Raw genomic sequence first — 26770 nt, forward strand, 5'->3', positions numbered from 1 at the left:
TGGATCATATTGTGACACCTCTGTACTTTTAAGTGTATTTTTAATCATGTTCGCTGCAGTTTGTAAGCAACCCTTTTTTTTGTTAATGGCACCATGAAGTCTGTAGTAGCATTTTTTATTATTGGTAGTCATACAATAGCATGTTTACTTTTAATCTGGACCCAATGCGATGTTCTGGAGTTTTACAGCCCTTTTGAATTGTTTGAGGGGTTGGGGGGGGGGGGGGGGGGGGGGGGGGGGAAGAGAGAGGAGGAGGGAAGGAAGAGAATGATTGATAGATCAGGAGGGAAGAGTTCTTTACTTTCAGTTTTGGCTGCTGGCTAGTTAAAAGCTGTTGAACTCCAGATTGAAGAACAGTATGTGTGTCTCTCTCCCTGGTATTAGAAATTCTGCTGGCGAATTGGAAGCAGTTTTTCTTACTTTGCTGGAGTGAAAATGTTGCTGTTGGTGGTTTGCTAGCGGAGACAAGCAGTGGCTGGATCTCTACCTCGAGGTGTGCTGGGAGCTACAGGGCTGGATCGTCAGAATTCCAATTCTCCATCCAAAGGACTAATTCACAGCAGGTGTCGCAGAGCTGGAAGATCCAGCATCACATGAACATTCTTATTTTCTGTGCTAAACCTGGGAAGGGTGTGTATAAGGAGGTTTGTTTGTTTGAAACAGTACTTTGGGCTATTAAGGTATATACAATATCGGATTGTTTGTTTGTAATTGGTAAAAGTTCTTGTTAACTTTTGCGTTAACTGTATTTTTAAATAAACTTCGTTTGATAAAAAGCTCCCTGGGTGGGTCATTTGAATCGTTCCTGGAGTGAAATATCTTATGCTTACCCACTCCAAACTTCAAAGCGCAAAACTTACGATCTAGGCTGACTTCATAAAACATTTTGGAGTTTCTGACCTGGATTATAATACTATTGTCTAAGACAGTCTAATCATGTGTTTTTCACAAGTATTTTATTTTATTCCTCTTCTTAAAATATTGTTCAACAATGGCATCGAAAGATTTCAGACTGGCATAACACCAACTCTGAACCGTTGGTAAACAACTTTCATCAGTTAAACTTGGTTTATGTTTACAAGTCCTGTCAGCAGGTGAAATGAAAGCTGACCCAGATTCTTCAAGTTTACATGGTTGTCCATTCTCTCGTCCCTCACAAATATCTGGTGATGGACAAGGCACGGTTGCTGTCAATAATGTGTTTGCGTTCATTGCTGGCAGCAGTGATGACTGCTGCAGGTTTGGACCACTGTCTGTAACTTCTTGCTTTACTAAATGCTGATGTGCAGATTTACCATCTTGGCACCACTTCAGCAATGAACTCTGCTTTGTCTTTACTGGCACTCCATTCAAAGTCTTCGATTTCTGTTCTATAAGGAACGGAACTTTGATTTGGTTCATTCTTTTTACATCAAACATATCATTATTAATATCAGAACTCTGCCCATCTGTACTCAGGTTACTGGCTTCACGTTTTGCTGGGACCTGTATTGTGTCGTTATTTGTTTTCGCTTGGAATGACTCATCAGTGTCAGAATTTAGCCCTTCCACAGCCAGATTGTCAGTTCTATTGCTGTCTTGTCGTGTCTTCTCTGGTGACTCAAATACCACACCCTTTGGAATATTCAGAGTTCTTAACTCTAAGTATGGCTGAAGCAGCCTTTTATTATATTTTGCATTCTTCTGCATGCAACTTTTTACCGTTTCTGGAACTTGGATTTGCTTCAGTTCATCAAATGGACTAAGGTATTGGTAGAAGTACACCTCACATGCCTTACTTTTCACTACAGGAATAATTGTGCAGGGTTTCAGCTTTGCCACAAACTCGTGCAACTCCTGAAAAGAAGAGTGATCCGAATAGGGAATCACATGTACATCTCTGTGCCAGACCTTTATTCTTCGACTTGTGGGAATAATAGCAATCGTGGGGCACATCTGATTCCATTTGACCATGTTGAAGTGATTAATCTCATTCTGGTCTACCACTTGGATTCTTCCAGCCCCCATCTCTGAAGTGAAGACATCACAGAGCCCCAAGAGCTGAAACATCTGAAGTCTCCGAGGACTCACCACAATCCAGGTTTTAAATGCCAGGGCCAGCTCGATTAATAAGGATTCTTTGCCCAAGTTATACAGACCTGTAATTATAGACAGAACCATCACTCAGGTATAATGTGCTTAATGGCTAAAACCAAAAAGACGACAAAAAGGAGAAAGGCAAAATTTAAAAAGGAGGAAATTGTGCATCTATATAGCATCTATCACATTCTCAAGATGCTTACAATCAATTAAGTGCTTTTAAGTGCAGTCACTGTTGGAATGTACGAAAAATGACAGCCACAAACAGAATTAGATAATATTCCGATATTGTGCCTGTGGTATAACTCTTCTTGGTGCCATGCTGCCCATCTGGACATAAATTTAACATCTTATTCAACAGACAGCATGTCTGACAGTGCAGCAATCCTTAAAGTTTCAGATTGGACTGTGGGTTCTAGACTTTGGAATAGGGCTCAAGTCCATTACCTACATATTCAGTGGCAAGAGTGCTATCACAGAATAAAATAAAAATCTCTTTCTGCAATGTCTCATCCAGGAAAAGACTCCCTCCAATCACTCAGTGATTTTTTCATTTTCCAAACCAAGGGTTGGACTTTACATGCCCCCCACTGGGTGTGTTTTCAGCTGGAGGGCATGTTTGATTTGATTTATTATTGTCACATGTATCAACATAGTGAAAAGTATTGTTTCTTGCACGCTATACAGACAAAACATACCATTCCTAGAGAAGAAAACGAGAGAGTGCAGAATGTAGTGTTACAGTCATAGCTAGGGTGTAGAGAAAGATCAACTTAATGCAAGGTAAGTCCATTCAAAAGTCTGACAGCAGCAGGGAAGAAGCTGTTCTTGAGTCAGACGGTACGTGACCTCAGACTTTTGTATCTTTTTCCTGATGGAAGATGGTGGAAAAGAGAATGTCTGGGGCGCGTGGGGTCCTTAATTATGCTGGATGCTTTGCTGAGGTAGCAGGAAGTGTAGACAGAGTCAATGGATGGGAAGCTGGTTTGCGTGATGGATTGGGCTACATTCACGACCTTTTGTAGTTCCTTACGGTCTTGGGCAGAGCAGGAGCCATACCAAGCTGTGATACAACCAGAAAGAATGCTTTCGATGGTGCAGCTGTAAAGGTTGGTGGGCATCGTAGCTGACATGACAAACTTCTTTAGTCTTTTGAGAAAGTAGAGGCGTTGGTGGGCTCTCTTAAGTATAGTGTCGGCATGGGGTGGGGTTGGGGAAGAACCAGGACAGGTTGTTGGTGATCTGGACACCTAAAAACTTGAAACTCTAGACCCTTCATACTTCGTCCCCGTTGATGTAGACAGGGGCATGTTCTCCTTTACGCTTCCTGAAGTCGATGGCAATCTCCTTCGTTTTGTTGACATTGAGGGGGATTATTGTTGCCGCACCAGATTATTGTTGCTGCATGTGAAAGTAGGATGGGTGCCTTGTCTGTCATCTTCCCACCCACCCCCAAGTATACCCCATTACATGGGTAGGTAGGCAAGTGCCAAAATCAACAGCCCACCCACCATGTTTTTAAAAAATTTAAAGGTCAATTGTGCTTGTTAACAAGCCAACTGACCCCAATAATAATCTGCCATAGCACAGTTGGATTGGGCAGACAAGCGAGAGTGGGCAGGTCATTTTTTTAAAAAGGGAAGGAAATATGCTGTCCTCACCTGGTCTGGCCTATTTATGACTCCAGACCCACAGCAATATGGTTGACTCTTAACTGGTCTCCAAGATGGTCGAGCAAGCTGCTCAGTTGTATCAAACTGCTACAAAATCAATAAGAGGAATAAAATCGGTTGGACTACCTGGCATTGGCTCAGGCATTGGAAACAGCAAACCCAGCCCTGTCAACCTTGCAAAGTCCTCCTTACTAACATCTGGGAGTTTGTGCCAAAATTGTAAGAGCTATCTCACAGACTAGTCATGCAACAGACTGATGTATTCTTACTCACATAGCAATACCCAAGATACAATGTCCCAGATACCATCATCATTCCTGGATATATTCTGTCCCTCCTGCAGGACAGAGCCAGCAACGGTGGCGGCAGTGGTATACAATTGGGAGGGAGTTTGCCCTAGAAGTGCTCAACATAGACTCTGGTCCCCATGAAGTCTCAAGGCATCAGGTCAAATATTGACAAGGAAACCTGCCGATTTGTCACGTAACATTCCCCCTCAGCTGAAGAATCAGTACTCCTCCACTCACCTGTAACCTAGGACCACCCACAAACCCAAGCCTTGAGTGGGTGTTGTACCGACAGCAAACACTTGCCTCTGTTAAAGCCACCCAATATTACAAGTCAAATATGATTCCTCAACAATTCTCTTGAACAGTCAATCAACTCAAAATGTTAACTTTGCTTCTCTTGCCATAGATGCTGTCAATCTTATCGACTACTTCCAACACTTTGTTCTTATTGCTTTCAATTTTAAAATCTTGACAACTGACAGCAATGACTTCACTTCATCAGAATAATTCCCGATAAAGCAAAAACTCTGATGCTCTTCCACCTTCGGAAGTCAGCTACTGATATTAGGAGATGCTTTAAAGATTCAGAATGCCTTCCAATATCTCACGAGTGGTTAATCCATACGCAGTGAAAGACAGGGTTGAATTTTACCAACATCCAGTATGTGGATTGGGAGCCTGGTAAAATCAAAGGGAGCAGGCAGGATCTCCAATGTGGTCCTACCATCAGGACATTTTACTGAAGCAGACGGCCTGCCTCCCAAGGAGGGCTTTAACAGTGCCATTGGCAATCTCCTGCCAAACGAGGCCACCAGGAAAATCGAGGAGGGCTCCAGCTCCAGTCAGGGGAGGTTGGCGTTTTATGCAATAAAACAAGGATGATGGGCAGGAAAGGCAGTCTTCATGGCCCAAACAATTTCCTCAGAAGGATTTCCTCTCAAGCATTTGGTCTCGTGATTTCTTCAACGTTTTCCACCTCCCAGCTGTAGGCACCAGGTCTCCTGCCTACCTTAGCAAAAATCACCGTCCCTGGTGGTACTGCTAGTCTTCTGACTGGACTAACAGCTTGGGAGGCGGTGGTGTCATGCTATTATCACTAGAATAGTAATCCAGAGACCCAGGGTAATGCTCTGAGGACTGAGGCTTGAATTCAACCATGGCAGATGGCACGGAATTTGAATTCAATAAAAATCTGGAATTAAAAGCCTAATGAAGACCATGAAGCCATTGGTCGATTGTACAAACCCACCTGGTTCACTAATGTCCTTGGGGAAGGATATCTGCTGTCCTCATCTGGTCTGGCCTACATGCAGTTGACTTTAACTGCCCTCTGAAATGGCTGAGCAAGCCACTCATTTGTATCAAACTGCTACAAAGTCAATAAAAAGGAGTGAAATTGGATGGACCACCCACATCAACTGAGGCACTTGAAATGACAACAGCAAACTCAGCCCTGTTGGCTTGCAAAGTCCTCCTTATTAACATCTGGAAGTTTGTGCCAAAATTTGGAAAGCTGTTTCACAGACTAGGCACACAACAGCCTGACAGTTATGACTCAGTTTTACTCGTCTCAGGCACCATCACCATCCCTGGGTATGGTCTGACCCACAGACAGGACAGACCCAGCAAAGGTGGTGGTGACACAATGGTTATACAGTCGATGTTCTCAAAACCAACTCTGTAGCCCATGAAGTCTCAAGGCATCAGGTCAAACATGGGCAAGGAAGCCTCCTGCTGATCATCATGTCCTGTTCCTCCACAGCTGATGAGTCAGCAGTCCTCCATGTTGAACACCATATGGAGGAAACAGAGGGTGGCAAGGGTGCAGAATGTACGTCTGGCTGCATGATTTCAATGCCCATCACCAAGAGTGGTTTGGTAGATTGAGCTGGCCACGTTCTAACAGGCATAGCTGCTGCACTGGGTCAACAGCAGGTGGCGAGGGAGCCAAGAGGGAAAAAATGTACTTGACCTCATGCTCACCAACCTGCTAGCCCAAATGCATCTGTCCATGATCACATCTCGGAATAATCACCGCATTGTCCTTGTGGAGATGAAGTCCAGTTTACATAGTGAGGAAACCCTTCAATTTTGTGGCACTACCACGGTGTTAGATGAGATAGCCTTCGAATAAATCTAACAACTCAAGACTGGGGATCCATGACATGCTGTGGGACATCAACAGTAATTGAACTGTACTCACCCACAATCTATAACCTCATGGTCTGGCATATCGCCAAGCCAGGTACTCAACCCTGGTATCGTGAACAGTGCAGGAGGACATACCAGGAGTAACACCAGGCATACACCAGATAAAGCTCGGCACAACATCGTGGGCCGAAGGGCCTGTTCTGTGCTGTACTGTTCTATGTTCTACACAAAAATGAGGTGTCAACCTGGTGAAACTACAACACGGGGCTACTTATGTGCCAAAAGCAATAAGCAGCAAGAGAGAGTGTTAAGTGATTCCATAACTAACAAGACAGATCTAAGCTCTTCAGTCCTGTCAAATCCAGTCAGGACATATCAAGCCCAGCCAATGACTGTCCCATTAGTCAACTCTGGATCATCTGTAAAGTGAAGAAAGGAGTCATTATCAGTACAATCAAGTGGCATTTGCTAAACAATTACCTGCTCACTGATGCTCAGTTTGGGTTCTACTCGGGCCACTGAGCTTTTGATTCAAACCGGAACAAAAGAGCTGAACTACAGAAATGAGGTGAGGATCACTGCCCTTTGATATCAAGGCAGCATTTGACCAAATGTGGCCTCCAGGAGCTCTAGCAAAAAACTGCCAATAGAAATCACGGGAAACTTCTGTTGGTTGGAGATGGTTAGTTAAAATTCTCAGCTCCAGGACATCACAGCAAGAGTTCCTCAGGGTAATGTCCTCGGCCCAACCATCTTCAAGTTGCTTCATCAATGACCTTCAGGTCAGAAGTGGGAATGTTCGCTGATGATTGCACAATGTTCAGCACATTCACGACTCCCCAGATACTGAAGCAATCTCTGTCCAAATGCAGCAAGACTTGAATGTGCAGGTTTAGGCTGACAAGCAGCAAGTAACATTCATGCCACACAACATTCAATGGCATTACCATCGCTGAATCCTGACTATCAACATCCTGCGGGTTACCACTTATCACAAACTGAACTTGTCTGGCCACATAAATACTGTGGCTACAAGAGCAGGTGAGAGGCTAGAAATGTCACAGCAAGTAACACACCCCGTGACTCCCCAAAGCCTATTCACCATCTACAAGGCACAAGTCAGGATGGAATACTCTCAATGTGCCTGGATGAGCGCTCCAACAACATTCAACAAGTTTGACACTATCCAGGTGCTTGATTGGCACCCCTTCCACACTGACAAATAAAGGCTGCAGTATGTGCCAAATACAAGGTGCACTGCAGGAACTCACCAAGGCTCCTTCAGCAGCACCTTCCAAACCCATGACTGTTAACATTTAGAAGGACAAGGGCAGGAGCCACATGGGAACTCACAACCTGGAAGTTCCTCTCTAAGTCACAGCATTCTGACTTGGAAATAAATCACCGTTCCTTCATTGCCGCTGGGTGAAAATCCTGGAACACCCTTCCTAACAGCACTGTGGTTGCATCTACACCACAAGAACTGCCGCGAGGTCCACATCCCGTAAATATATTTTAAAAATAGTTCTAGGTGGCGGGTTGTCTCCCCTTGTTTTTGGGTCGGTCATGCACCCCTGCCTCTTCTTCAAAATCCAGACCAGTGAGTGCCCACTGACTATTCCATCACTGGAATATCATGGCCAATCTCAATTCCATTCTCACCCAAATGTTCACACAGACATTTTCTAGCAAAATGTGCTAAAGAACAGCAGGAACCTTCCTCACCCATCATACCCAAGCCAACTATCAAACTTTTTGCAATACATTTTTTAAAGTAGTATATTTTCCACCTGCAGTTCTTTCTAAATCTGCTAAAAGTTGTACATAGCTTTAATGCTTAGGTGAGCTACCATTTGATGGCGAAAGGCACTAGTTCAAACAAGGGGCGGAATTTTACCGGCACGTCTGCCCGAGTTTCGCATGATTCCACCTGAGGCCAACAGAGAATGCCATTCACTGAGCCTTGCCCACCCCCAGAATTGGGGCAGGCGTGCCAGTAAAATTCTGGCCAAGGTGTTGTTAGTGATGTGCCAAGTCAGTAAGGAACTGGTTGACAGATCATTTTCTTTTCTTTTCTGGAAACGGATTAAATTTTTAAAATGGTTTTAAATTCCCAGCTGTGTTCAGATCAATGTCTTTGCTGACACAAACTGAGTGTGAATTACTGTCTCCACACTATCCATAATAAGGATACAACAAGCAAAGAAACCAATAATTTCTCTCAGACAGGGGATCTCAATAATTAGTGTCTGTGTGGGTTTTCTTAACCTTCCCTCTCCTCAGGCATGCCACAAACAATTCCACAACTGGTCTGTCACTGAAGGGTACTCGTCTGGCAATTTTCTTAGCTGTTAACTGTTTCCTCCCACCACCCCCACCTCAGTCTGCACGTGTAACCTGCATTTTCAATGTGGCAGCTCAGAAAGTAGGTGTAGCAAAATACATGACAAAACTGAGGATCTCTCTTCGAAGATACAAGATATTGACAATTTTTATTGTATGTGTGCATCCTGTGTCTATTCTATTCGTACAAGTATCCAAACAAATTGGGGAGCTGACGTGCAAGTTTTATCAGCCATCCATATTTGATATTTAGTCAACACAACAATGACTCTAGGGAAGGGTCCGAATTCTTTAAAGCAAGACAAGATGCAGGAAACTCAAGGGTTACCACACGCTTACCAATTACTACATTGTGTTCTGGGTGAGCATTAATTATTGCTTTGATCTGTTCAGTAGCCTCTTGACGAGAAGGCACCATGGACTCAGGGTCACAGTTTGTGTTGTCCAGATATAGGATATCTATCCTTTTTTCTATGTTCAATGGTGGATGGCTAAACATGGCTGGTGTGTAACGGAAATCCGCTGCATAAGAAAACAAACAAAATCTCCATCAGTGTCCTTCGGCTGATTTTCAGCATCTCTTGGTTTTTCTATATTACTCTCATATTTGAACTTAAATACAACACAAACTAAACCAAACACCTATTTTGATTTTTCATGACAAACATCAAATCATCAGTTTTGCTGTAGTTCTAATAATGGCCCGGATCTTTCACAGAACGGTAATCATCATCAGATTGCTGCTCTCCTCCTACTTTTGCCCACCCAAACATTGCTCCACATTTCTGGCCCAAATCTCTTCCAAGCCTGACCTCTTCAGAAACGTGGAGCAGTGTCCATCCAAGAGCTCTATCAGATTGCTACCGTTCCAGGGGAAGACAAGCCGTGCTCCTTTTTCTTTTACAGCACAGCTGCCAGAAGGGTTGCTTGTTGGGTGAGTGAGGTGGAAGCTGGATAGGTAGGTCAGGTCAGGTCAGCGGCTTTTAGATCAGGTCGGATCAGATCGGACTGGGTAAATGGTAGGTGTGGGCCTAGTCAGAGGATCAGGGAAAGTGTGATTGGTGCTGGGATGGTCAGTTGCATACTTACCAAGGAGTTAGACTGGAATTTTTTCTAACTAACATTTCCTGGGTAACTATCCAAATAAGTACCACAGAATTGTCCAACACTTCCAGTAATACATGGGATAAGGGCTTTGGACACAAGTATATAAAATATAAAGAAAGTGAATAGGTAATCAAAAGGAGATGTTAAAAATGGTTATTTGTTTTGACAAATCAGGAAAAGCTATTTCCAGTGGTCGCTGAGCTTGTAATGAAAGGGCATAAATTAAAAGAACAAAGCAAGAGACAAAAGTTTTTTTTTTATATATACGAAGGACTGTTAGGCCATGAAATGTCCTACAGATGACAGCGATGAAAACAGAAATCATACAAGCTTTTTAAAATGGACGTGGATTGCTACTTAAAAAAGATACACTGAATTAAACTAGAAAAGATCACTATAATCAGTTGTGAAAATATTTTACTGTTCTATTTACCATTGGAAGGCAAAAAAACCAATATACTTTTTAATGTAAACTTTTTCTCCCTTATATATTTTACACTCACCCTACTTACTTATGCTGAGATTTTTTTTTTAAGGCAGTATTTCACTGCCTTTTAGTTCTTTGCCCAGTTGGTCCCTCCTTGTGTCACTCCAGGCAATGAATGCTACCATGGAGGACATCACAGTCAAGCCAAGCCTCGTTTGAAAACAACATTTAAACACATTCAGCGATCACCAGTTTGGGTTGGTGTAGGCGGGCAGTGGGTGAAAGAGGATGTTGGATTCCCCTTTACCAAGTCCAAAGGAAAAGGTCAGTGATAAGATTCCAACAATCTGTTTGAGATCAGTTAACTGAGAACAGACTGGGTAAGGGAACACATACCAATGTAGTGAGTGGCCCACTGAGACATCAGGTGGAGCTCTTGGAACGATATTTAAACAATGAACAAAAGGAATGCATTCAGAAGCAAGCTGAATCCAGTTTTGAAGATAAGCTGCGGGGCAGTGTAATCTACTTAAGCTAATTGCTGAAATTTTCTTTTCTGTTTGTGAAGATTCCAAACAAAAAAATCTGCAATTGGTAACATGGCTTTTCTGCATGGTTGCTGGAAAATTTGCTTCACCAAGCTCTAGTGTCCAGTTACTTTCAAAACTGTGGTGATCTGAAAAAGATTGCTCAAAATAACTTTAACTCCCAACTTCCAGTCCTTTGTTTTTTTTATATCTCTGCTATCCAGCTGTATCCCTTTCACTGCAGCACACTCAAATTCTTTCCTGTCCAGCTATCTCCCCATCCCTGCCAAGGGTGTGTCTCGTGTACTTTTAAGGATTTATTTGGGATGAAAGTTTGAAAAACGTTTTATTTTGGCACACAGAGAAGTAATACTTTCCAGCCTGCTGGGATGAATAAAAACATTGGAATTTATCATCATATTTGAAGGGGGTGAAAGAGCAGTATGACATGCCCTGTTATTTGACTAAACTGAATAAGTTCCAAGCTAAAAGGGAGTGGCAATTTGAATATTCAGCTTGCACCTTCCAGTACAGGCCTTCTCACAACTTTAATCAGTATAGTAGTAACCATTAATTTTAAAAGAACATAAAACAATATTTTTAACCTGCAGCCATTGAAGTTTATTTAAACTGTATTTACAATAAATATAATTATTTTCCAATTTTTGGGAAGTTTCAGCTTCTCCAACTGAAGCTATTTACAGGTTACCAAGGGCTTCCTAACCCTACCCTGTGCAAAATGATATAGGAGGCTGATTAATGCTGTCTTCCCACTCAACATTGCTTATATAGATAGGGATACCAACTTCCATTTGTTTCTTTGTCAGATTTAGCAAATTATCCGATATATACACATAACGCATCTTTCAACTGATGCACATGTAAATAATTTACTACAAACTTAATGGATAATCACTCCATACATTTAAAAAGGAGAAGTATTTGCCATACCCGTGTACAGAACTGTGCCAAAATAACCATCAAAGAGAAACATGACAGAGCCTGGACAGTGATTGCTGTCAATCAATGTCACGGTCATGGTCTCTTTTCCAATTTCATCAAGGTTCAAGAGGTGGCTCTCCTCCAACTCCAACGGGTGGATCCAGATTTCATCCACCTGATGAAAAGAAAAACAAATAGCTGATGTACTGGGAGACATGTAAACCAATTGTAATTAAACCTGGACTTTGTCACACTCTAAATCACATCTGTAATGCGAAAACAAGTTCAAAGCATCAAGACAAAGATGAAGAGATACAATTTATAAAGCGTTCCTGACAAAAAACACTTTACAGACTGAAGAATAAAATAGACTCTTAAGTGGATGAGGCTGAAAGAGCAGTTGAAGCTAGTCCCTTGAAAGTAGGGACATTAGGAGGGGGATTTTGAGAGGTGATGGTTTAGTGGTAATGTTTCTGGACTAGGGATCCAGGCAAATGCTCTGGGGACATTGATTCAAATCCCACTGCAGCAGCTGGTGGTATCTGAAGTCAATTAATAGTGAACGATCTGGTTCACTAATGTCCTTTAGTGAAGGAAATCCGCCATCCTTATCTGATCTGGCCTATATGTGACTTGCGACTGGGTAATGTGGTCGACTCTTAACTGCCCCTGTATTAGCCTCATAAATCACTCAGTTCTAGGCAATTAGAGATGGGCAACAAATGCTGGCCTTGCCAGCCACACCCACAACCCATGAATTCCAGAGGTGGGAGCCTGATGGCTAAAAAAGCAGCCATCACTGGCGGAGTGAAGAGGATGAGAACAAGAGGTAGATCAGTGTCAGAGTTATCAAGGAGCCAAAAAGTGACACAGAGTTGAAGATGATCACAGAGAGGATGAAAGTGTTTGAAGATGCTGATTCAGGATCAAATTAAATAGGGCACAGAAACACTAGGAATTAAGTAAGGACTGAGGAATTGAAAGTGAATGGAGGGAAAGAATGAAAGTCTGCCGGGGCATTAAGGCCACGGGCTTCCTGGTTTGGGGATAGAGAGAGACCATTAAGGCATAAAGTCTATGCGGGGAAGTTTGAGGGACTGTCCCGAGGTTGATGCCACACAATCAGGGGCATATTTAAGAGGCTGTCCTTGCGCTGTGCGAGACATGTTAGAGGGCTTTGCATGGCACGCAAGTCTTCGAGATGGGGAGGTGTCAGATCGACAAAGGGCATAGGGACATCAACACTGAAGGGATCAGGGAGAGCACAGGAATATCAACATGTACAATAATAGGATCAAGGTTAACAGAGGGGGGGCAGGATTGTTACAGGAGGGATGCATGAATATAGGAGGAGTCTCAAGGTGTGTGGGATGAGTCCAGCACAACTACTTTGGCCTAATTGAAGGTGCACTCTTAATTTCTATGAGAACAAGGTTCAGTTGGATTCAAGGATCTAATGCACAATGAACAAGCTTTGCTCCTTTACAAATGGTGTACATTCAGGTGAGAATTCATTAAGACTTGGTGCTGCAATGTAGTTGGTCTTACTGGCCAGCTTTTCCTGACAGGCATGTGAAAGGAAGGAGGATCAATCAAGGGCCACAGCTGCTGCACAGAAGCTAGATGGACATTACAAGCTTCAATATTCGCATTGTACTAGCCATGGCTGACAAGGCACCATGCTTACAGTAATGACATAGTACAAGGCTCGGGTCACGATAGTGTCTTGGCTACTGGAGACGACCTGACAATAGCTTGAGGGTTATAGCACATAGGTATATTGACCCTAATCAAGATCTGCATTGTGAACGCAGTCATGCCTGAGTGGGATGCTCAAACACCTTGGACCTCAAGGACCTCCATCCTCGAGGTCTAGAAATGGCATCCTCAATGAGGATCCCCAGGAGACATGGCAAATGATGCCCATTTGTCATCCATACAGTGTATCGGAGTAGAAATACAGTGCAGCATATTCTATTACAAGGTCCTTAATAGAGCAAACAATTGGCCTCTCGAAGATGTATTTCCAATATTTGGACCAGTTAGGGGGAGCTCTCCAATACTCACCAAGAGTGTCCCACATTATTGTTGTCTGATGCACCCACACAACCATGCACTGGAAAAGGGTGGGGAGAATATTGCCTGAAGGAGACATTGAAGAGTTGGAAGCCTCCACAGATGAGGATGTTTCATGCACAAGCATGATACAGCAAACATGTCTGTGACAACTTTACAGGGTTGTGTGGTACTACCACTGTGCTAAACGGGATAGATTTCAATCAGATCTATCAACCATGTTGCACTGAGGGTCAAAAGCAGCAGAATTATACTCAACAATCTAACCTCATGGCCCAGTGTACCCCTTAGACTCAACCCTGACTCAATAAGCAGTACAGGACGCCATTCCAGAAGCAGCACCAGGCGTACTTAAAAATGAGGCATCAACCTGGTGAAGCTCCAAAACAGGCCTAACTTGACATCATAAAAAAACATAAGCAGCAAGTGGCAAGACAGAATGAAGCAATTTCATAACTAAATAGATCAGATCTCTATTCTACAGTCTTGCCACATCTAGTCGTGAATGGTGGTGGAAAATAGAACTCACTGCATGAGAATGTTCCACAAATATCTCAATCCTTAGTGACGGGAGAGCCCAGCTCATCTGTGCAATAAATTTCAGCCAGCAGTGCTGAGCAGACGATCCATCTCAGCCCCCTCAAGGACTCCAGCATTATAGATGCCAGTCTTCAGCCAATTCAACTCATGCCACATATCAAGAAATGGCTAAAGGTACTGGATACTGCAAAGGCTATGGGCCTCATAATATTTCAGCAATGGTACTGAAGATATGCTCCAGAACTTGCCATACCCCTAACCAAGCTGTTTTAGTATACCTAGTCAGAAGTCTCACAACACCAGGTTAAAGTCCAACAGGTTAACCTGTCGGACTTTAACCTGGTGTTGTGAGACTTCTTACCGTGTTCACCCCAGTCCAACGCTGGCATCTCCACATCATTAGTATACCTACAACAGGGACATCTACACACTGGAAAACTGCCCAGGTATGGCTTGTAAACAAACCAGCAAAAATCCAACCAGCTAATTACTGCTCCATCAGTCTACGCTCAATCAGTATAGTAGAGGGGGTCATTAACAGTGCTATCAAGCGGCACTTGCTTAGCAATAACCTAACTCACTGACAAACAGTTTGGCTTCCGCCAGAGCCACCCAACTCCTGACCTCATTACAGCCTTGATTCAAATGTGGACAAAGGAGCTGAATTCCAGAAGTGAGGTGAGAGTGACTGTCCTTTGTATGAATGCAGCATTTGACCGAAAGTGGCATTAAAGTGTCTTCGCAAAACTGGAGTTAATGGGAATCAGGTTGCAGTCATACCTAGCACAAAAGGAAGACGACTGTGGTTGTTGGAAGTCAATCATCTCAGTTCCAGGACATCACTGCAGGAGTTCCTCAGGGTACTGTCCTAGGACCAACCGCCTTCAGCTGCTTCAATGACCTTCCTCCATCATAAGGTCAGAAGTGGGGATGTTCGCTGATAATTGCATAGTGTTCAACATCATTCGTGAATCCTCAGATATTGAAGAAGTTCAAATCAAAATGCAGCAAAACCTGGACAATATCCAGGCTTGGGCTGATAAGTGGCAAGTAACAGACAATGACCACAGAGCCCCTTGACATTCAATAGCATTACTATCACTGAATCTCCCATTGTCAGCATCCTGGGGGTGACCATCGACCAGAAATTCAACTGGACGAGCCATACAAATACTGTGGCTACAAGAACAGGTCAAAGGCAAGGAATGCTGCAGCATCTACAAGGCACAAGTCAGAAATATGATGGTATATTCTCCACTTATCTGAATGAGCGCAGCTCCAATAACACTCAAGAAACTGAACACCATCCAGGACAAAGCAACCCGTTTGATTGGCACCCCAGCCATAAACATTCACTCCCTCTAGCACCAGTGCACAGTGGCAGCAGTGTGTGCCATCTACAAGATGCACCACAAGAACTCATTAAATCTTCTTTGCCAGCACCTTCCAAACCCTACAACCACAGCCACCTAGAAGGACAAGGACAGTAGACACATGGAACACCACGATCTGGAAGAGCCCCTCCAAGCCACTCACCATCCTTACCTGGAAATATATTGCATCGTTCCTTCACTGTCACTGGATCAAAATTCTGGACCACCCTCCCTAACAGCACTGTGGGTATACCTACACCACAACAGCTGCATTGGTTCAAGAACAAAGAACAAAGAATACAGCACAGGAACAGGCCCTTCGGCCCTCCAAGCCTGTGCCGCTCCCTGGTCCAAACTAGACCATTCTTTTGTATCCCTCCATTCCCACTCCGTTCATATGGCTATCTGGATAAGTCTTAACCGTTCCCAGTGTGTCCGCCTCCATCACCTTGCCTGGCAGCGCATTCCAGGCCCCCAACACCCTCTGTGTAAAATATGTCCTTCTGATATCTGTGTTAAACCTCCCCCCCCTTCACCTTGAACCTATGACCCCTCGTGAACGTCACCACCGACCTGGGGAAAAGCTTCCCACCATTCACCCTATCTATGCCTTTCATGATTTTATACACCTCTATTAAGTCTCCCCTCATCCTCCGTCTTTCCAGGGAGAACAACCCCAGTTTCCCCAATCTCTCCTCATAACTAAGCCCCTCCATACCAGGCAACATCCTGGTAAACCTCCTCTGTACTCTCTCCAAGGCCTCCACGTCTTTCTGGTAGTGTGGCGACCAGAACTGGACGCAGTATTCCAAATGCGGCCGAACCAACGTTCTGTACATCTGCAACATCAGACCCCAACTTTTATACTCTATACCCCTTCCTATAAAGGCAAGCATGCCATATGCCTTCTTCACCACCTTCTCCACCTGTGACAGGCAGCTCATCATCACCGTCTCTAGGGCAATTAGAGATGGACAATAAATGCTGGCAGAGCCAGCAATGCCCACATCCCTTTAATGAATACAAAAAAAACACCTTGGACATCATACCTCTCTGGCAACATTTGCAAGTTTTCCAATTGATGCTTACCGTGTGGAGAGGGTGGGAACTTAGCATGGAATGACATCATCAGGTGGCTGCCTGCCTGGACCACCACAAGCTTTGCTGAGTTCCTTGCGGATTAATAACTAATGCACTGAAAAGAGGACAATCACACATATTCAAACATGGAGTTGACTTTCCTGCCACTACTGCAATTAGTGTCCAGAATGGAAAGCCCCACCTCTATTATCAGTAAAGCAGTGGGAAAATCATACAACAGCCTTGCAATTAAAAAAGATGGGGCAGTGATTATTTTCCATATTGCCTGCTTCCAGAAGAGGTGGTGGCAAGGCAGGGCCCTGCCCACCTGGATAAATACAAGCAAAACCAGGAGAGGGCAGTCACAAAGCTGGACTGCCAAGGAGAGATTTTGAAGGACAGAATAATTGACAAAATCAATGCGAGTGAACAAGATAAAGTCTCACAATCTCAAGATATGCAGCTTTTACATAGATCACTGTGTTGTGATCATGAGGAAAATTAGATTTCAAAGTCTCGAACTTTAAATGATCAGAGAGGGGGCAACTAGTTGTGAAGTAACGTGTATTAGCACATTGCAGATGGCAGGAACAACTGGGATGTGATGGTAATCAGAGAGGGGGAAACAAGACTTAATATATTTTATGGGAGTGGTAACAACTATTTTGGAAGAATTTGGGACCATACCAGATAATAGAAATTGGTTGATGATCCAAAGTTGAGTGGGAAAGCTGTGAGATGAGGAACTAAGAAGGGGATCAATGCAAATAGTGGCAACATTCTCAAACAAGAGGGAGGAGATGGATGAAAAAACTACAAAATAATGCATTGATTAAAGGGCGAGGCAAGTGATTGGAGCAGAGATGAAAGGACCAGGGTATTAATCAGTCACAGGTAGAGATCCCAATGTTTCTTTGACAAAGTCCCAATTTTTGAGACAGACCATTCAAAATGTGAAAAAAGGAAGAAGGGAAGAGATAGAAAAGAGGAAGAGGGTGACGTCTGGTAGTGAATAATAGGAGTTTAGATATGCTTGGAATAATTCAAGAACATTTTATTGTAACAGCTGCATTTAGTTGAGAGGAGAATGTGGAGCAGTAAACAATGAAGGGCTCAAGGCTGGTTTTGTGGTGAATTGAGGGGCATGTCACAGCCAGATATGTTTAAGTTTAGAATCAGGTATGTCAGGGGTTGGGCTTCCATGTAGTGGGGAATCAATCCAGAAGTGAAGTTGAAGGAAGAAAGGGAATCAGTAGGGATGATGGAACTTGAGATTACAGAAGAAAGGAGAAAATGAGCAAAGGCTCATGAGCGAAGGAACACATCTGCAAGCCTTACAAAAGTAGATGCGGAGAATCCTGAAGGAAAACTGGATAAAATAATGAAGAATGATATATTCAAAAGTGGAAAAGAGCCATTAAGTCTTAGGGAAAGACCAAAGTAGGATTCAGAGTTTCCAGGAAGCCTGGAGTTAAAGGAACAAAACAGGTTACTGTTCAGGGACAACAGACAGCTGAAAAGGAATTGGCTAAAATATCTGAAGTAGTTCTAAGGTGTGTGATATCTTACTAGCTTGAGATGTTAATTGAAGTAATTGTGGAGCAATCGGTGGCTGGATATCAAGAGCTTGTGCAAAAGCATTCAAGACAAAGGAATCCTGACAGGATTACTAATCCATTTGTCAATATCACCGCACCACCAACTCCCCTTTGGTATTCAATACCTCTTCCAATAAAGGAAAGCATTCTATATGCTCTTTACTACCTTATCTATCTGTCCTACCACATACCATGCATTCCAAGGTCTCTCACTTCATCAACCCCTCTCAATATCCTCCTGTTTACTGAGTATTTTTTGCCCTCCCCAAATGCCTTATCTCTCACTTTTCTGAATTGAATTCCATTTGCCATATTTCTGCCCACTCAACTAGGGATAAACAGCTATCCCCTTCATAGCCAGTCTTTTGCATCATCTATATAATTCCCAATCATGCCTCCCCACACTTAAGTTCAAATCAATATAAACAGCAAGGGCCCAAACACTGAGCTCCATGGAATGCCACTAGAACCTACTTTTTATTTGTAAAAACATCCATTGACCATTATCCTGTGTTTCCTGTCGCCAATTTTAGATCCAATTCGCCACCTTCCCCTGCATCGATGGGATTTCACTTTTCTGACCGGTCTACCACGTGCCATCTTGTCAAATGCCTTACTGAAATTCATGCAGACAACATCGACTGCACTGCCCTCATCAATCTTCCTTGTTACTTCCTCAAATAAATTTGATTAAGTTTGTAAGATATGCACCGAAAATGTGAGACCTGGTCCGTGGCTGGGATTCTCCAGTGTCACTGCAGTGAGGGAGGTTTGGTCTGAGCATCATTCTCTATTCCCAGCGGGGTGGGAACAGACAAGATCAGAGAATTCCGCCCATGATCTTCCCCTAATAAAATGATTCAGACTATCCCTGTCGATTAATCAATCCCTTCATCGATGCCACTATGCTCCCCTAATTCCATGACTCCCAATTTTGTGCGATAGTCCTTCATGTAAAGTAAAGTTTATTATTAGTCACAAATAGGTTTACATTAACACTGCAATGAAGTTGCTGTGAAAATCTGCCAGTCGTCACACTCCAGTGCCTGTTCGGGTACACAGAGGGAGAATTTAGCATGGCCAATGCACCTAACCAGCACATCTTTCAGACTGTGGGAGGAAACCGGAGCACCCGGAGTAAACCCAAGCAGCCATGGGGAGAATGTGCAAACTCCACAGAGACAGCGACCCAAGCCAGGAATCAAACCCGGGTCCCTGATGCTGTGAAGCAGCTGTCCTAACCAATGTGCCACCGTGCCGTCCACATCTTAGATAACTCCCCTGAAGCATTTTATTAGCGTTATTTGATAACAAGTTTTCTCAAAAAATCTTATTCACAACTCATTTCTTTTTATCAATACCTTCTATTATGTACTCAAGAGTCAAACATAGTTTGCCTTTTATAAATCCATGCCAGCTGTCATTAATTAATACAAATGAACATTAATTTTAATTCCCACTTTCCCTCCAGAAGCTGCCCACTGCTCCCATTAGGCTAAATTTTAAATTTTTTTTATGGGATGTGGGCATTGCTGGCCTTGCCCTTTTAAATGGCAGAGGTCGCAAGTTCGGAAGGTGCTGTTGAAGGAAGCTTTTGAGTTGCTGCAGTGCATTTGCACATGGTGCGTGCTGCTGTCACAGTATGTCGGTAGTGGAGGGAGTAAATAGTCTATATAAAGAGGCACTTTGGGATAAACAGAATATTATACTATATTCACAGTATATTCATTGTGTACTTAACACAAATTATTAAAAATTCCACTTCTAACTGCCATGAGCTGCATTAAGGCTTTATGTCTTAATGCGCAAAGTATTTGCATTAAAGTGGATGAATTCACCACACAGATAGATGTAAATGAGTATGACATAGTCGGGATCATGGTGACATAGCTGTCGATTGACCAGGGAAGAGAACTTATCAAGGGGTATTCAGTGTTTCAGAAGGACAGACAAAGAAAAAGGTGCTGGGGTTGCACTGCTGGTTAAGGATGAAATTAAATTCATTGTGAGGAAGGATATTAGCTCCAATGATGTGGAACCTGTACAGCTAAGAAACACCAAAGAGCAAAAAATGTTGGTGAGGGTTGTATATAGAACCCCAAACTGTAGTGTGATGTTACGAATTGGCGTTTATTGCAAAAGGACTGGAGTATAAAAGTAGAGTATAAAAGTAAAAGTCTTGTTGCAATTGTATAGGGTGTTGGTGAGACCACATCTGGAAGAGTATGTCCAGTTTTGGTCTCTTTATTTGAGGAAGGATGTGTTGGCATTGGAGACAGTTCAGGGGAGAATTACCACGATTCTGGGGATGAAAGGGTTAGAGTCATAGAGCAATACAGACGGGAACAGGTCCTTCGGCCCAACTGGTCCATGCCAACCATGGTGCCCTCCCAGCTAGTCCCAATTGCCCATGTTTGGCCCATATACCTCTAATCCTTTCCCATCCATGCCAGTGGTTATGGAACTAAATTAGCAGGCCAGAGATCTGAGTTCACAATCCCACCACAGTACACTTGAAAACCAAATTCAATAAATCTGGACATTTGTGGGCTAGTGACAGAAAGTTACAATAAAAGTTGCTGGATAGTTTTAACAATCCAACTGATTCGCTGTCCTTCATGGAAGAGAATCTGCTTTCCCCAACAGATCTGCTCTATACCCAATTTAAATGCCACACTGCACCATTGACTCCTAATGACCTCAGAGCAACTTCCTTGTCACCTACATCCTAAGAAGAATGTTTTATTTATAGAAAAGCAGATAAATGGGGGTGATCATAGCTGGGACAGCAAGCCATTTCACACATCTTTATGCATAACTGGTGGAGCAGGATTCTTTTTTAATGGAAAACAGGAAATGGACCATGAATGCTGCTGTTCCTGGAAAGGACAGCAGTTTACAAGGGTAATTAAGCAATTGTAAAGCAGCTGGAAATCTCTTGACTCGAGTAGAGTGTTCACAAAAGAAGCACACAGTGGTTTAAGGCTTTGAAAAACACCATTGCTTTGGGGAAAGGACAACTAACTGCTTGGGTAAAGGACACAGCAGCTCCTGAAGCTCCAGACCCAAAGTGGAGAATGAATGAAAGTCACTCAGAAATCACTTTATGTTCTGTAATTAGCCGAATACAAATTTGCCCCGGGTTTGTCTGAAAAGTAGTGCGAGAGTCATTGACTGTTTCGCCGACCAGTGCTGAGAAACCAACTGTATAACCCGGACACCATTGCAAGGACGCGGCACGGTGGCATAGCGGTTAGCACTGCTGCCTCACAGCGCCAGGGACCTGGGTTCAATTCTGGCCTCTGGTCACTGTCTGTGTGGAGTTTGCACATTCTCCGTGTCTGCGTGGGTTTCCTCCGGGTGCTCCAGTTTCCTCCCACAGTCCAAAGATGTGTGGGGTCAGGTTGATTGGCCATGATAAATTGAGTATCAGGGGGATTAGCAGGGTAAATGTATGGGGTTATGGGAATAGGGCCTCAGCGGGATTGTGGTCGGTGGAGATTCGACGGGCCAAATGGCCTCCTCCTGCACTGTATGATTCCATGACTGCACCATTTATCCTGCCCCCCTTGAACCACTAACCTTCAACCGTTTAACAGACTTCAATTGTATTACTTATTTGTGTGCGTTAGGGTCTACAGAAAAAGTAATTATTTTACTTTCTATTTCATAGCATATATTAATGCCTTTCTACTTGACAGGACCGGTTTTATAATAAACTTATAATTTTGTTTGTTATTGAGACCTGGACATTGAGTGATCATAGACTCCCAACATGCAGCAGGAGGGCAATCGGCCCACTGACAACAATCCCACCCAGGCCTTATTCCCGTAACTCCACGTATTTAGCATGGCCGAACAACGTAACCTGCACATCTCTGGAGCGCGAGGGGAAACTGGAGCACCTGGAGGAAAGCCATGTAGACCAGGTGAATGTGCAAACTCCACACAGGTTGTCACCCGAGGCTGGAACTGCACCCAGGACCCTGGCGCTGTGAGGCAGCAGTGCTAACCACTTTGCCACCGTGCCGCCCTAGTTCTGAGATTAATAGACAAAGCACATATTTGGTCATATAGCTAACTGGCAAAATTATTTAAATAAATGCTGTGACTGTGGAGGAGGAATGGAACAGAGACAGGCAGTGCACTTCTCCCAACTCAGTCATAACATTCAGCTGTTGATCCTCTGCAGCTGAACATTCAGTGTTCACAGGTGTAGAAAAACTATTTGAGTGATGTACCACAGTAGCGAGGAGTGCCTATACGATTATATCCCACATGGGTTACAATCTTTATGACGAGAGAGAGAAAGATAGAACACTCTAAAATCCTCACCTCTTTGCCTCACCTGAAACTTCCAACGCAACAACTTGGCAGTAACGGGAGAGCAGTATATGGGTCGGCACCAAGTGGAGGACAGACCCGATGTATGGTCACTGTGCAAATGGGACAGGAAGAACAAACGGACATGGCTGCACTTCCGAACCTGCCAGAAATCCACAGCAAATGGAGTGTCTGGGATCAACGTTCCATTCATTTTCACTATTCCTGAACAGGCAGCACCTTGACAAGAAAAGACACATTTTAACCCCTATCACACTGTAAAACAACCAAACTTGCAGCTAGTCTTTTACTGCGGGACCGACAAAGTATCCTTCACCTGATTAGTCTCAAATGGGTCTCCCGCCCAATTAGAATTCAACTTAGGAATTAGCATGCTCACCAAGTTGTCCAATCACCTCTAGAGGCTTCTACTTATCTATTGTATAATAAGAGCACCGAATAGGTCTCAAGGCTCAAAATGTGCTGAATAGCCTCATTTCTGGCCCAGATTATCAAAAACAACAGTCAAAATACATCTGCAGTCTCACACTTGTGCCTCTGTAAATGGCCACTTTCCAGATCCAAGGTGTTGCATAACATTAGACAGAAAAGTCAATATTTCCTGGCTGTTAAAACTCCTAAGCACTGGACCTTCCCTCCCAACAAGGTTTATCCACCCCTTGGTACTTTGGTACCTAGATCTCTCCCACCCAAACAGACACAAATGTTATGCTGACAGCTACAAAGATTACTTCTCTCTCTCTACTCCCCCACAAGTAGATGATCAGACAACCATACTGAATGGCAGAACAAGTGCCAAATAGCCTGCTCCTATTTCTTACCCGTTTACCTTTTTTTTGCACAAAATGAGGTGGAACAATGCTAAATAGAAGTCACCTACTAAACTGTCCTTAATACCAAAGTCAACCCTTCACACTTCCCTCGCCCATCCTCACATAGTTGGACTGGTTTCTATAACTGCCCCTGCCTCCCTCCCTTTATCTTGCTGATCCAGTTTCTGAGCAGCAAGACCAATGGCAATACAAGTGGCCATTTTCTCCACCCCCACCCTCTATTCGCAAACCACAGTACATTTTTGGGGCAGATGTTCTATTTTCAGTGCATAGCCAGATTCCTTGCTGCAAGTGGTGCTCTGTCACCCAGGAAATTGTCAGCCTCCATACCAGTGATGGTTTTCCTCCCATACAGGTCTGGTGTGGTTCAGGGGTCCTCAATGACCATTGGTGCATTCAGCCAGACCCAATTTGTGGGCACAATTCATTCCCTGGCCACATTTCCACCACTGGCCATCAGCAGCCCCAGGAATCACATGGCACCAGTGGCTCACTGCACTCATCAACAGTCTGATAGTAACCAGTCTGTGTGCTTGTGCGGCCACAGCCCCATCATTGGCCACTGGGTAAACAGACCATCCCCCCCATTGGACACAACATCCATTAAGAAAAATCCCTTTGCCCATTGGACACAGCACCCATTAAACAGACGCCCTAATTGGGCACAGCACCCATTAAAGAGAGCCCCCCCTCATTGGACACAGCACCCATGAAACAGACCCCCCCCCCCCCCATTGGACACAGCACCCTTAAACAACCTCCCCCCACATTAGATTCAGCGTCCATAAAACCGACCCCCCCACAATTGGGCACAGCTGCCATAAAACGGACCCCCCCATTAAACAGATTCCCCCCCCCCAGACATTGGACTCAGCACCCATTAAACAGACCCCCACAATTGGTCACAGCACCCATTAAAGAGAAGCCCCCCCCTCATTAGACAGCACTCATGAAACAGACCACCACCACCCCCCCCCCCCCAACATGATACAGCACCCATAAAACTGACCCCACCCACAATTGGGCACAGCAGCCATAAAACTGCCCCCCCCATTAGACACAACACCCATTAAACAGACGCCCCCCCTCCACATAGATACAGCATCCATAAAACCGCCCCCCCCCCCCGTCAATTCGACACAGCAGCCATAAAACTGAACCCCCATTAGACACAGCATCCATTAAACAGACCTCTCCCAAACCCCCCCCCTCTCCCATTGGACACGGCACCCATTAAATAGAACGCCCCCCCGCTCCCTTGGACACAGCACCCATTAAATAGAACCCCCCCCCTCCCTTGGACACAGCACCCATTAAATAGAACCCCCCCCTCCCTTGGACACAGCACCCATTAAATAGAACCCCCCCCCTCCCTTGGACACAGCACCCATTAAATAGAACCCCCCCCCCTCCCTTGGACACAGCACCCATTAAATAGAACCCCCCCCCTCCCTTGGACACAGCACCCATTAAATAGAACCCCCCCCCCTTGGACACAGCACCCATTAAATAGAACCCCCCCCTCCCTCCTCCTCCCTTGGACACAGCACCCATTAAATAGAACCCCCCCCCCTCCCTTGGACACAGCACCCATTAAATAGAACACCCCCCCCTCACCCATTGGACACAGCACCCATTAAACAGCCCCCCACCCCACCCCCACTAGATAGCGCTTTCGACACCAATCAAGTAAACTAACTCAAATTAACTTAGGGACAAAGTAAAAGGGGCGGCTCCCCAAAAGGAAACAGCCCGAACCAAAATCAAAGTCGAAAGGAAACTTAAAACGTCAAACCAAAAGGTGATTATCGGGGTCGATAATACACCCCAGCCCCTGCGGCGCCCAGCGGTCGCGGAATGCGTCAACCGCGCCCGTGGCCACCGCATGCTCCCTCTCCAGAGACACCTGGCCGCGAATGTAGCCGCGGTAGAGGGGCAGACAGTCGGGATGGACGGCCTCGTCGATCGCCCGCTGCCTGGACCTATTGATGGCGCATCTCGCCAGGCCCAGGAGCAGGTTCACGAGGAGGTCGGCATCCCGACCCGCCCCTCTCCGCACCAGGTGCCCGTAGATCAGGAGCGTGGGACTGAAGTGCAAACAAAACATCAGTAAAAGCTGTTTGAGGAAACCAAAAAGGGTGTGCAGCCTAAAACACAGAACGTAGACATGGTCCACGGACTCCACGAGGCCACAGAAAGGGCAGTCTCGGGAGCCCGTGTACCGGAAAAACCTACGGTTGCACGGCACTGCTGCGTGCAGCACCCTCCACCCCAGGTCCCCGAGATAATTGGGGGAGATCCCTCCGGAGAGGGACCTCCACTGGGGACCTCCGCCGCCCGGCGGCAACAAGGCCCGCCAAGGTGTATCCGGGCGACGGGCGAGGACGCGGTAGTGAAAGGTGTGCAGCAGCAGCCCGTACAGGAAACGCCTCCGCGCGGTGGAAAAGGGCACGGAGGGCATTTCCGCGAGGCGGCACACGCAGTGGGGCACCTGACCCCGGGGGGGGGGAGGTCTAGGCTTCGGGCCAATGTGAAATTCCATCCGAGCAGGGGAACACTCGGGCGGGATCCCACCGCACGCCTGCGCCGCCTCCGCGTGCGCACTCGGGGCCGAGCACGACCGTCCTAAGGTCTTGGATGGCTTTGGCCGCGCACCAGACGGTCACCCCCGCGCGCTCAGCCAGCACGTCGGGGCTCATCCAGCCCACTCCTCCGCCCCCCACTAGATACAGCATCCATAAAACCGACCCCCCCCTCAATTGGGCACAGCAGCCAAAAAACTGACACCCCCCCCCTCCCCCATTTAGACACATTAAACAGACCCCCACCCAAATTGGGCACAGCACCCATAATAAATACTGCAACAGTGGTTTCTCATTACAAGAGACAGCACCTTTGGGTGGGTTCAGGGGAGGGAGGCCGGACTGTCCATATTTGAGGCACTCTATCCTCCGCCCGGCGCCCCCTCGACCCGGGCGGTAATTTGTCCAGTTTTGGGTCTGACTGAAGGCTGTGACCGGCAGCTGGGAGAACCAATCAGGAAGTGACGCATCACACGGTTATCCAATAGACGCTGAGCGCCCGCTGACTGACAGCCGCTTTATCCAATCCGCGAGCTCCATTCCACTGAATTTTAAACAACAACGAAAATGACGCTCGACGGTTGAAACCAATTCAATTGGAACCGGGGCCAGGTCCTCCTGTTTGGAAATGGCCACCCCCGGTGTCCGGGGAGCAGTGTCTGCCCTCCGGTCTGGACATTTGTTTTGAGCCGGGGTTTGGTTAACAATAAAGAGCCGCTTCCCGCGGTCAGTAACGGGAAATTCTCCCACTTCAAACCGCCGCCCCGGCTCGAGCCGCCCCTCGTGTCTGACTGACAGCTGCACC

The 26770-nt window shown here is 45.2% G+C and overlaps 1 protein-coding gene across 3 annotated transcripts; it reads right to left on the reverse strand.

Moving 5' to 3' along the window:
* Positions 1 to 859: 859 nt before the first annotated feature.
* On the reverse strand, positions 860 to 26770 carry dclre1b (DNA cross-link repair 1B). Of its 3 annotated transcripts, none has more exons than XM_078197774.1 (5): positions 26277 to 26770; positions 22555 to 22769; positions 11549 to 11714; positions 8876 to 9058; positions 860 to 2138 (listed from the first exon to the last, which is right to left on the reverse strand). In XM_078197774.1, exons 2-5 carry the CDS (start codon positions 22741 to 22743, stop codon positions 946 to 948), a joined length of 1731 nt encoding a protein of 576 aa, XP_078053900.1. In that variant the 5' UTR covers positions 22744 to 22769; positions 26277 to 26770; the 3' UTR covers positions 860 to 945. The 3 variants fall into 3 exon arrangements, with proteins under 3 accessions (XP_078053900.1, XP_078053902.1, XP_078053901.1); XM_078197776.1 differs by having other exon boundaries at positions 22542 to 22769; XM_078197775.1 differs by lacking the exon at positions 8876 to 9058 and having other exon boundaries at positions 26277 to 26398.

This window comes from Mustelus asterias, chromosome 25 (assembly GCF_964213995.1).
Source record: "Mustelus asterias chromosome 25, sMusAst1.hap1.1, whole genome shotgun sequence".
NCBI classification, from domain to species: Eukaryota; Metazoa; Chordata; class Chondrichthyes; order Carcharhiniformes; family Triakidae; genus Mustelus; species Mustelus asterias.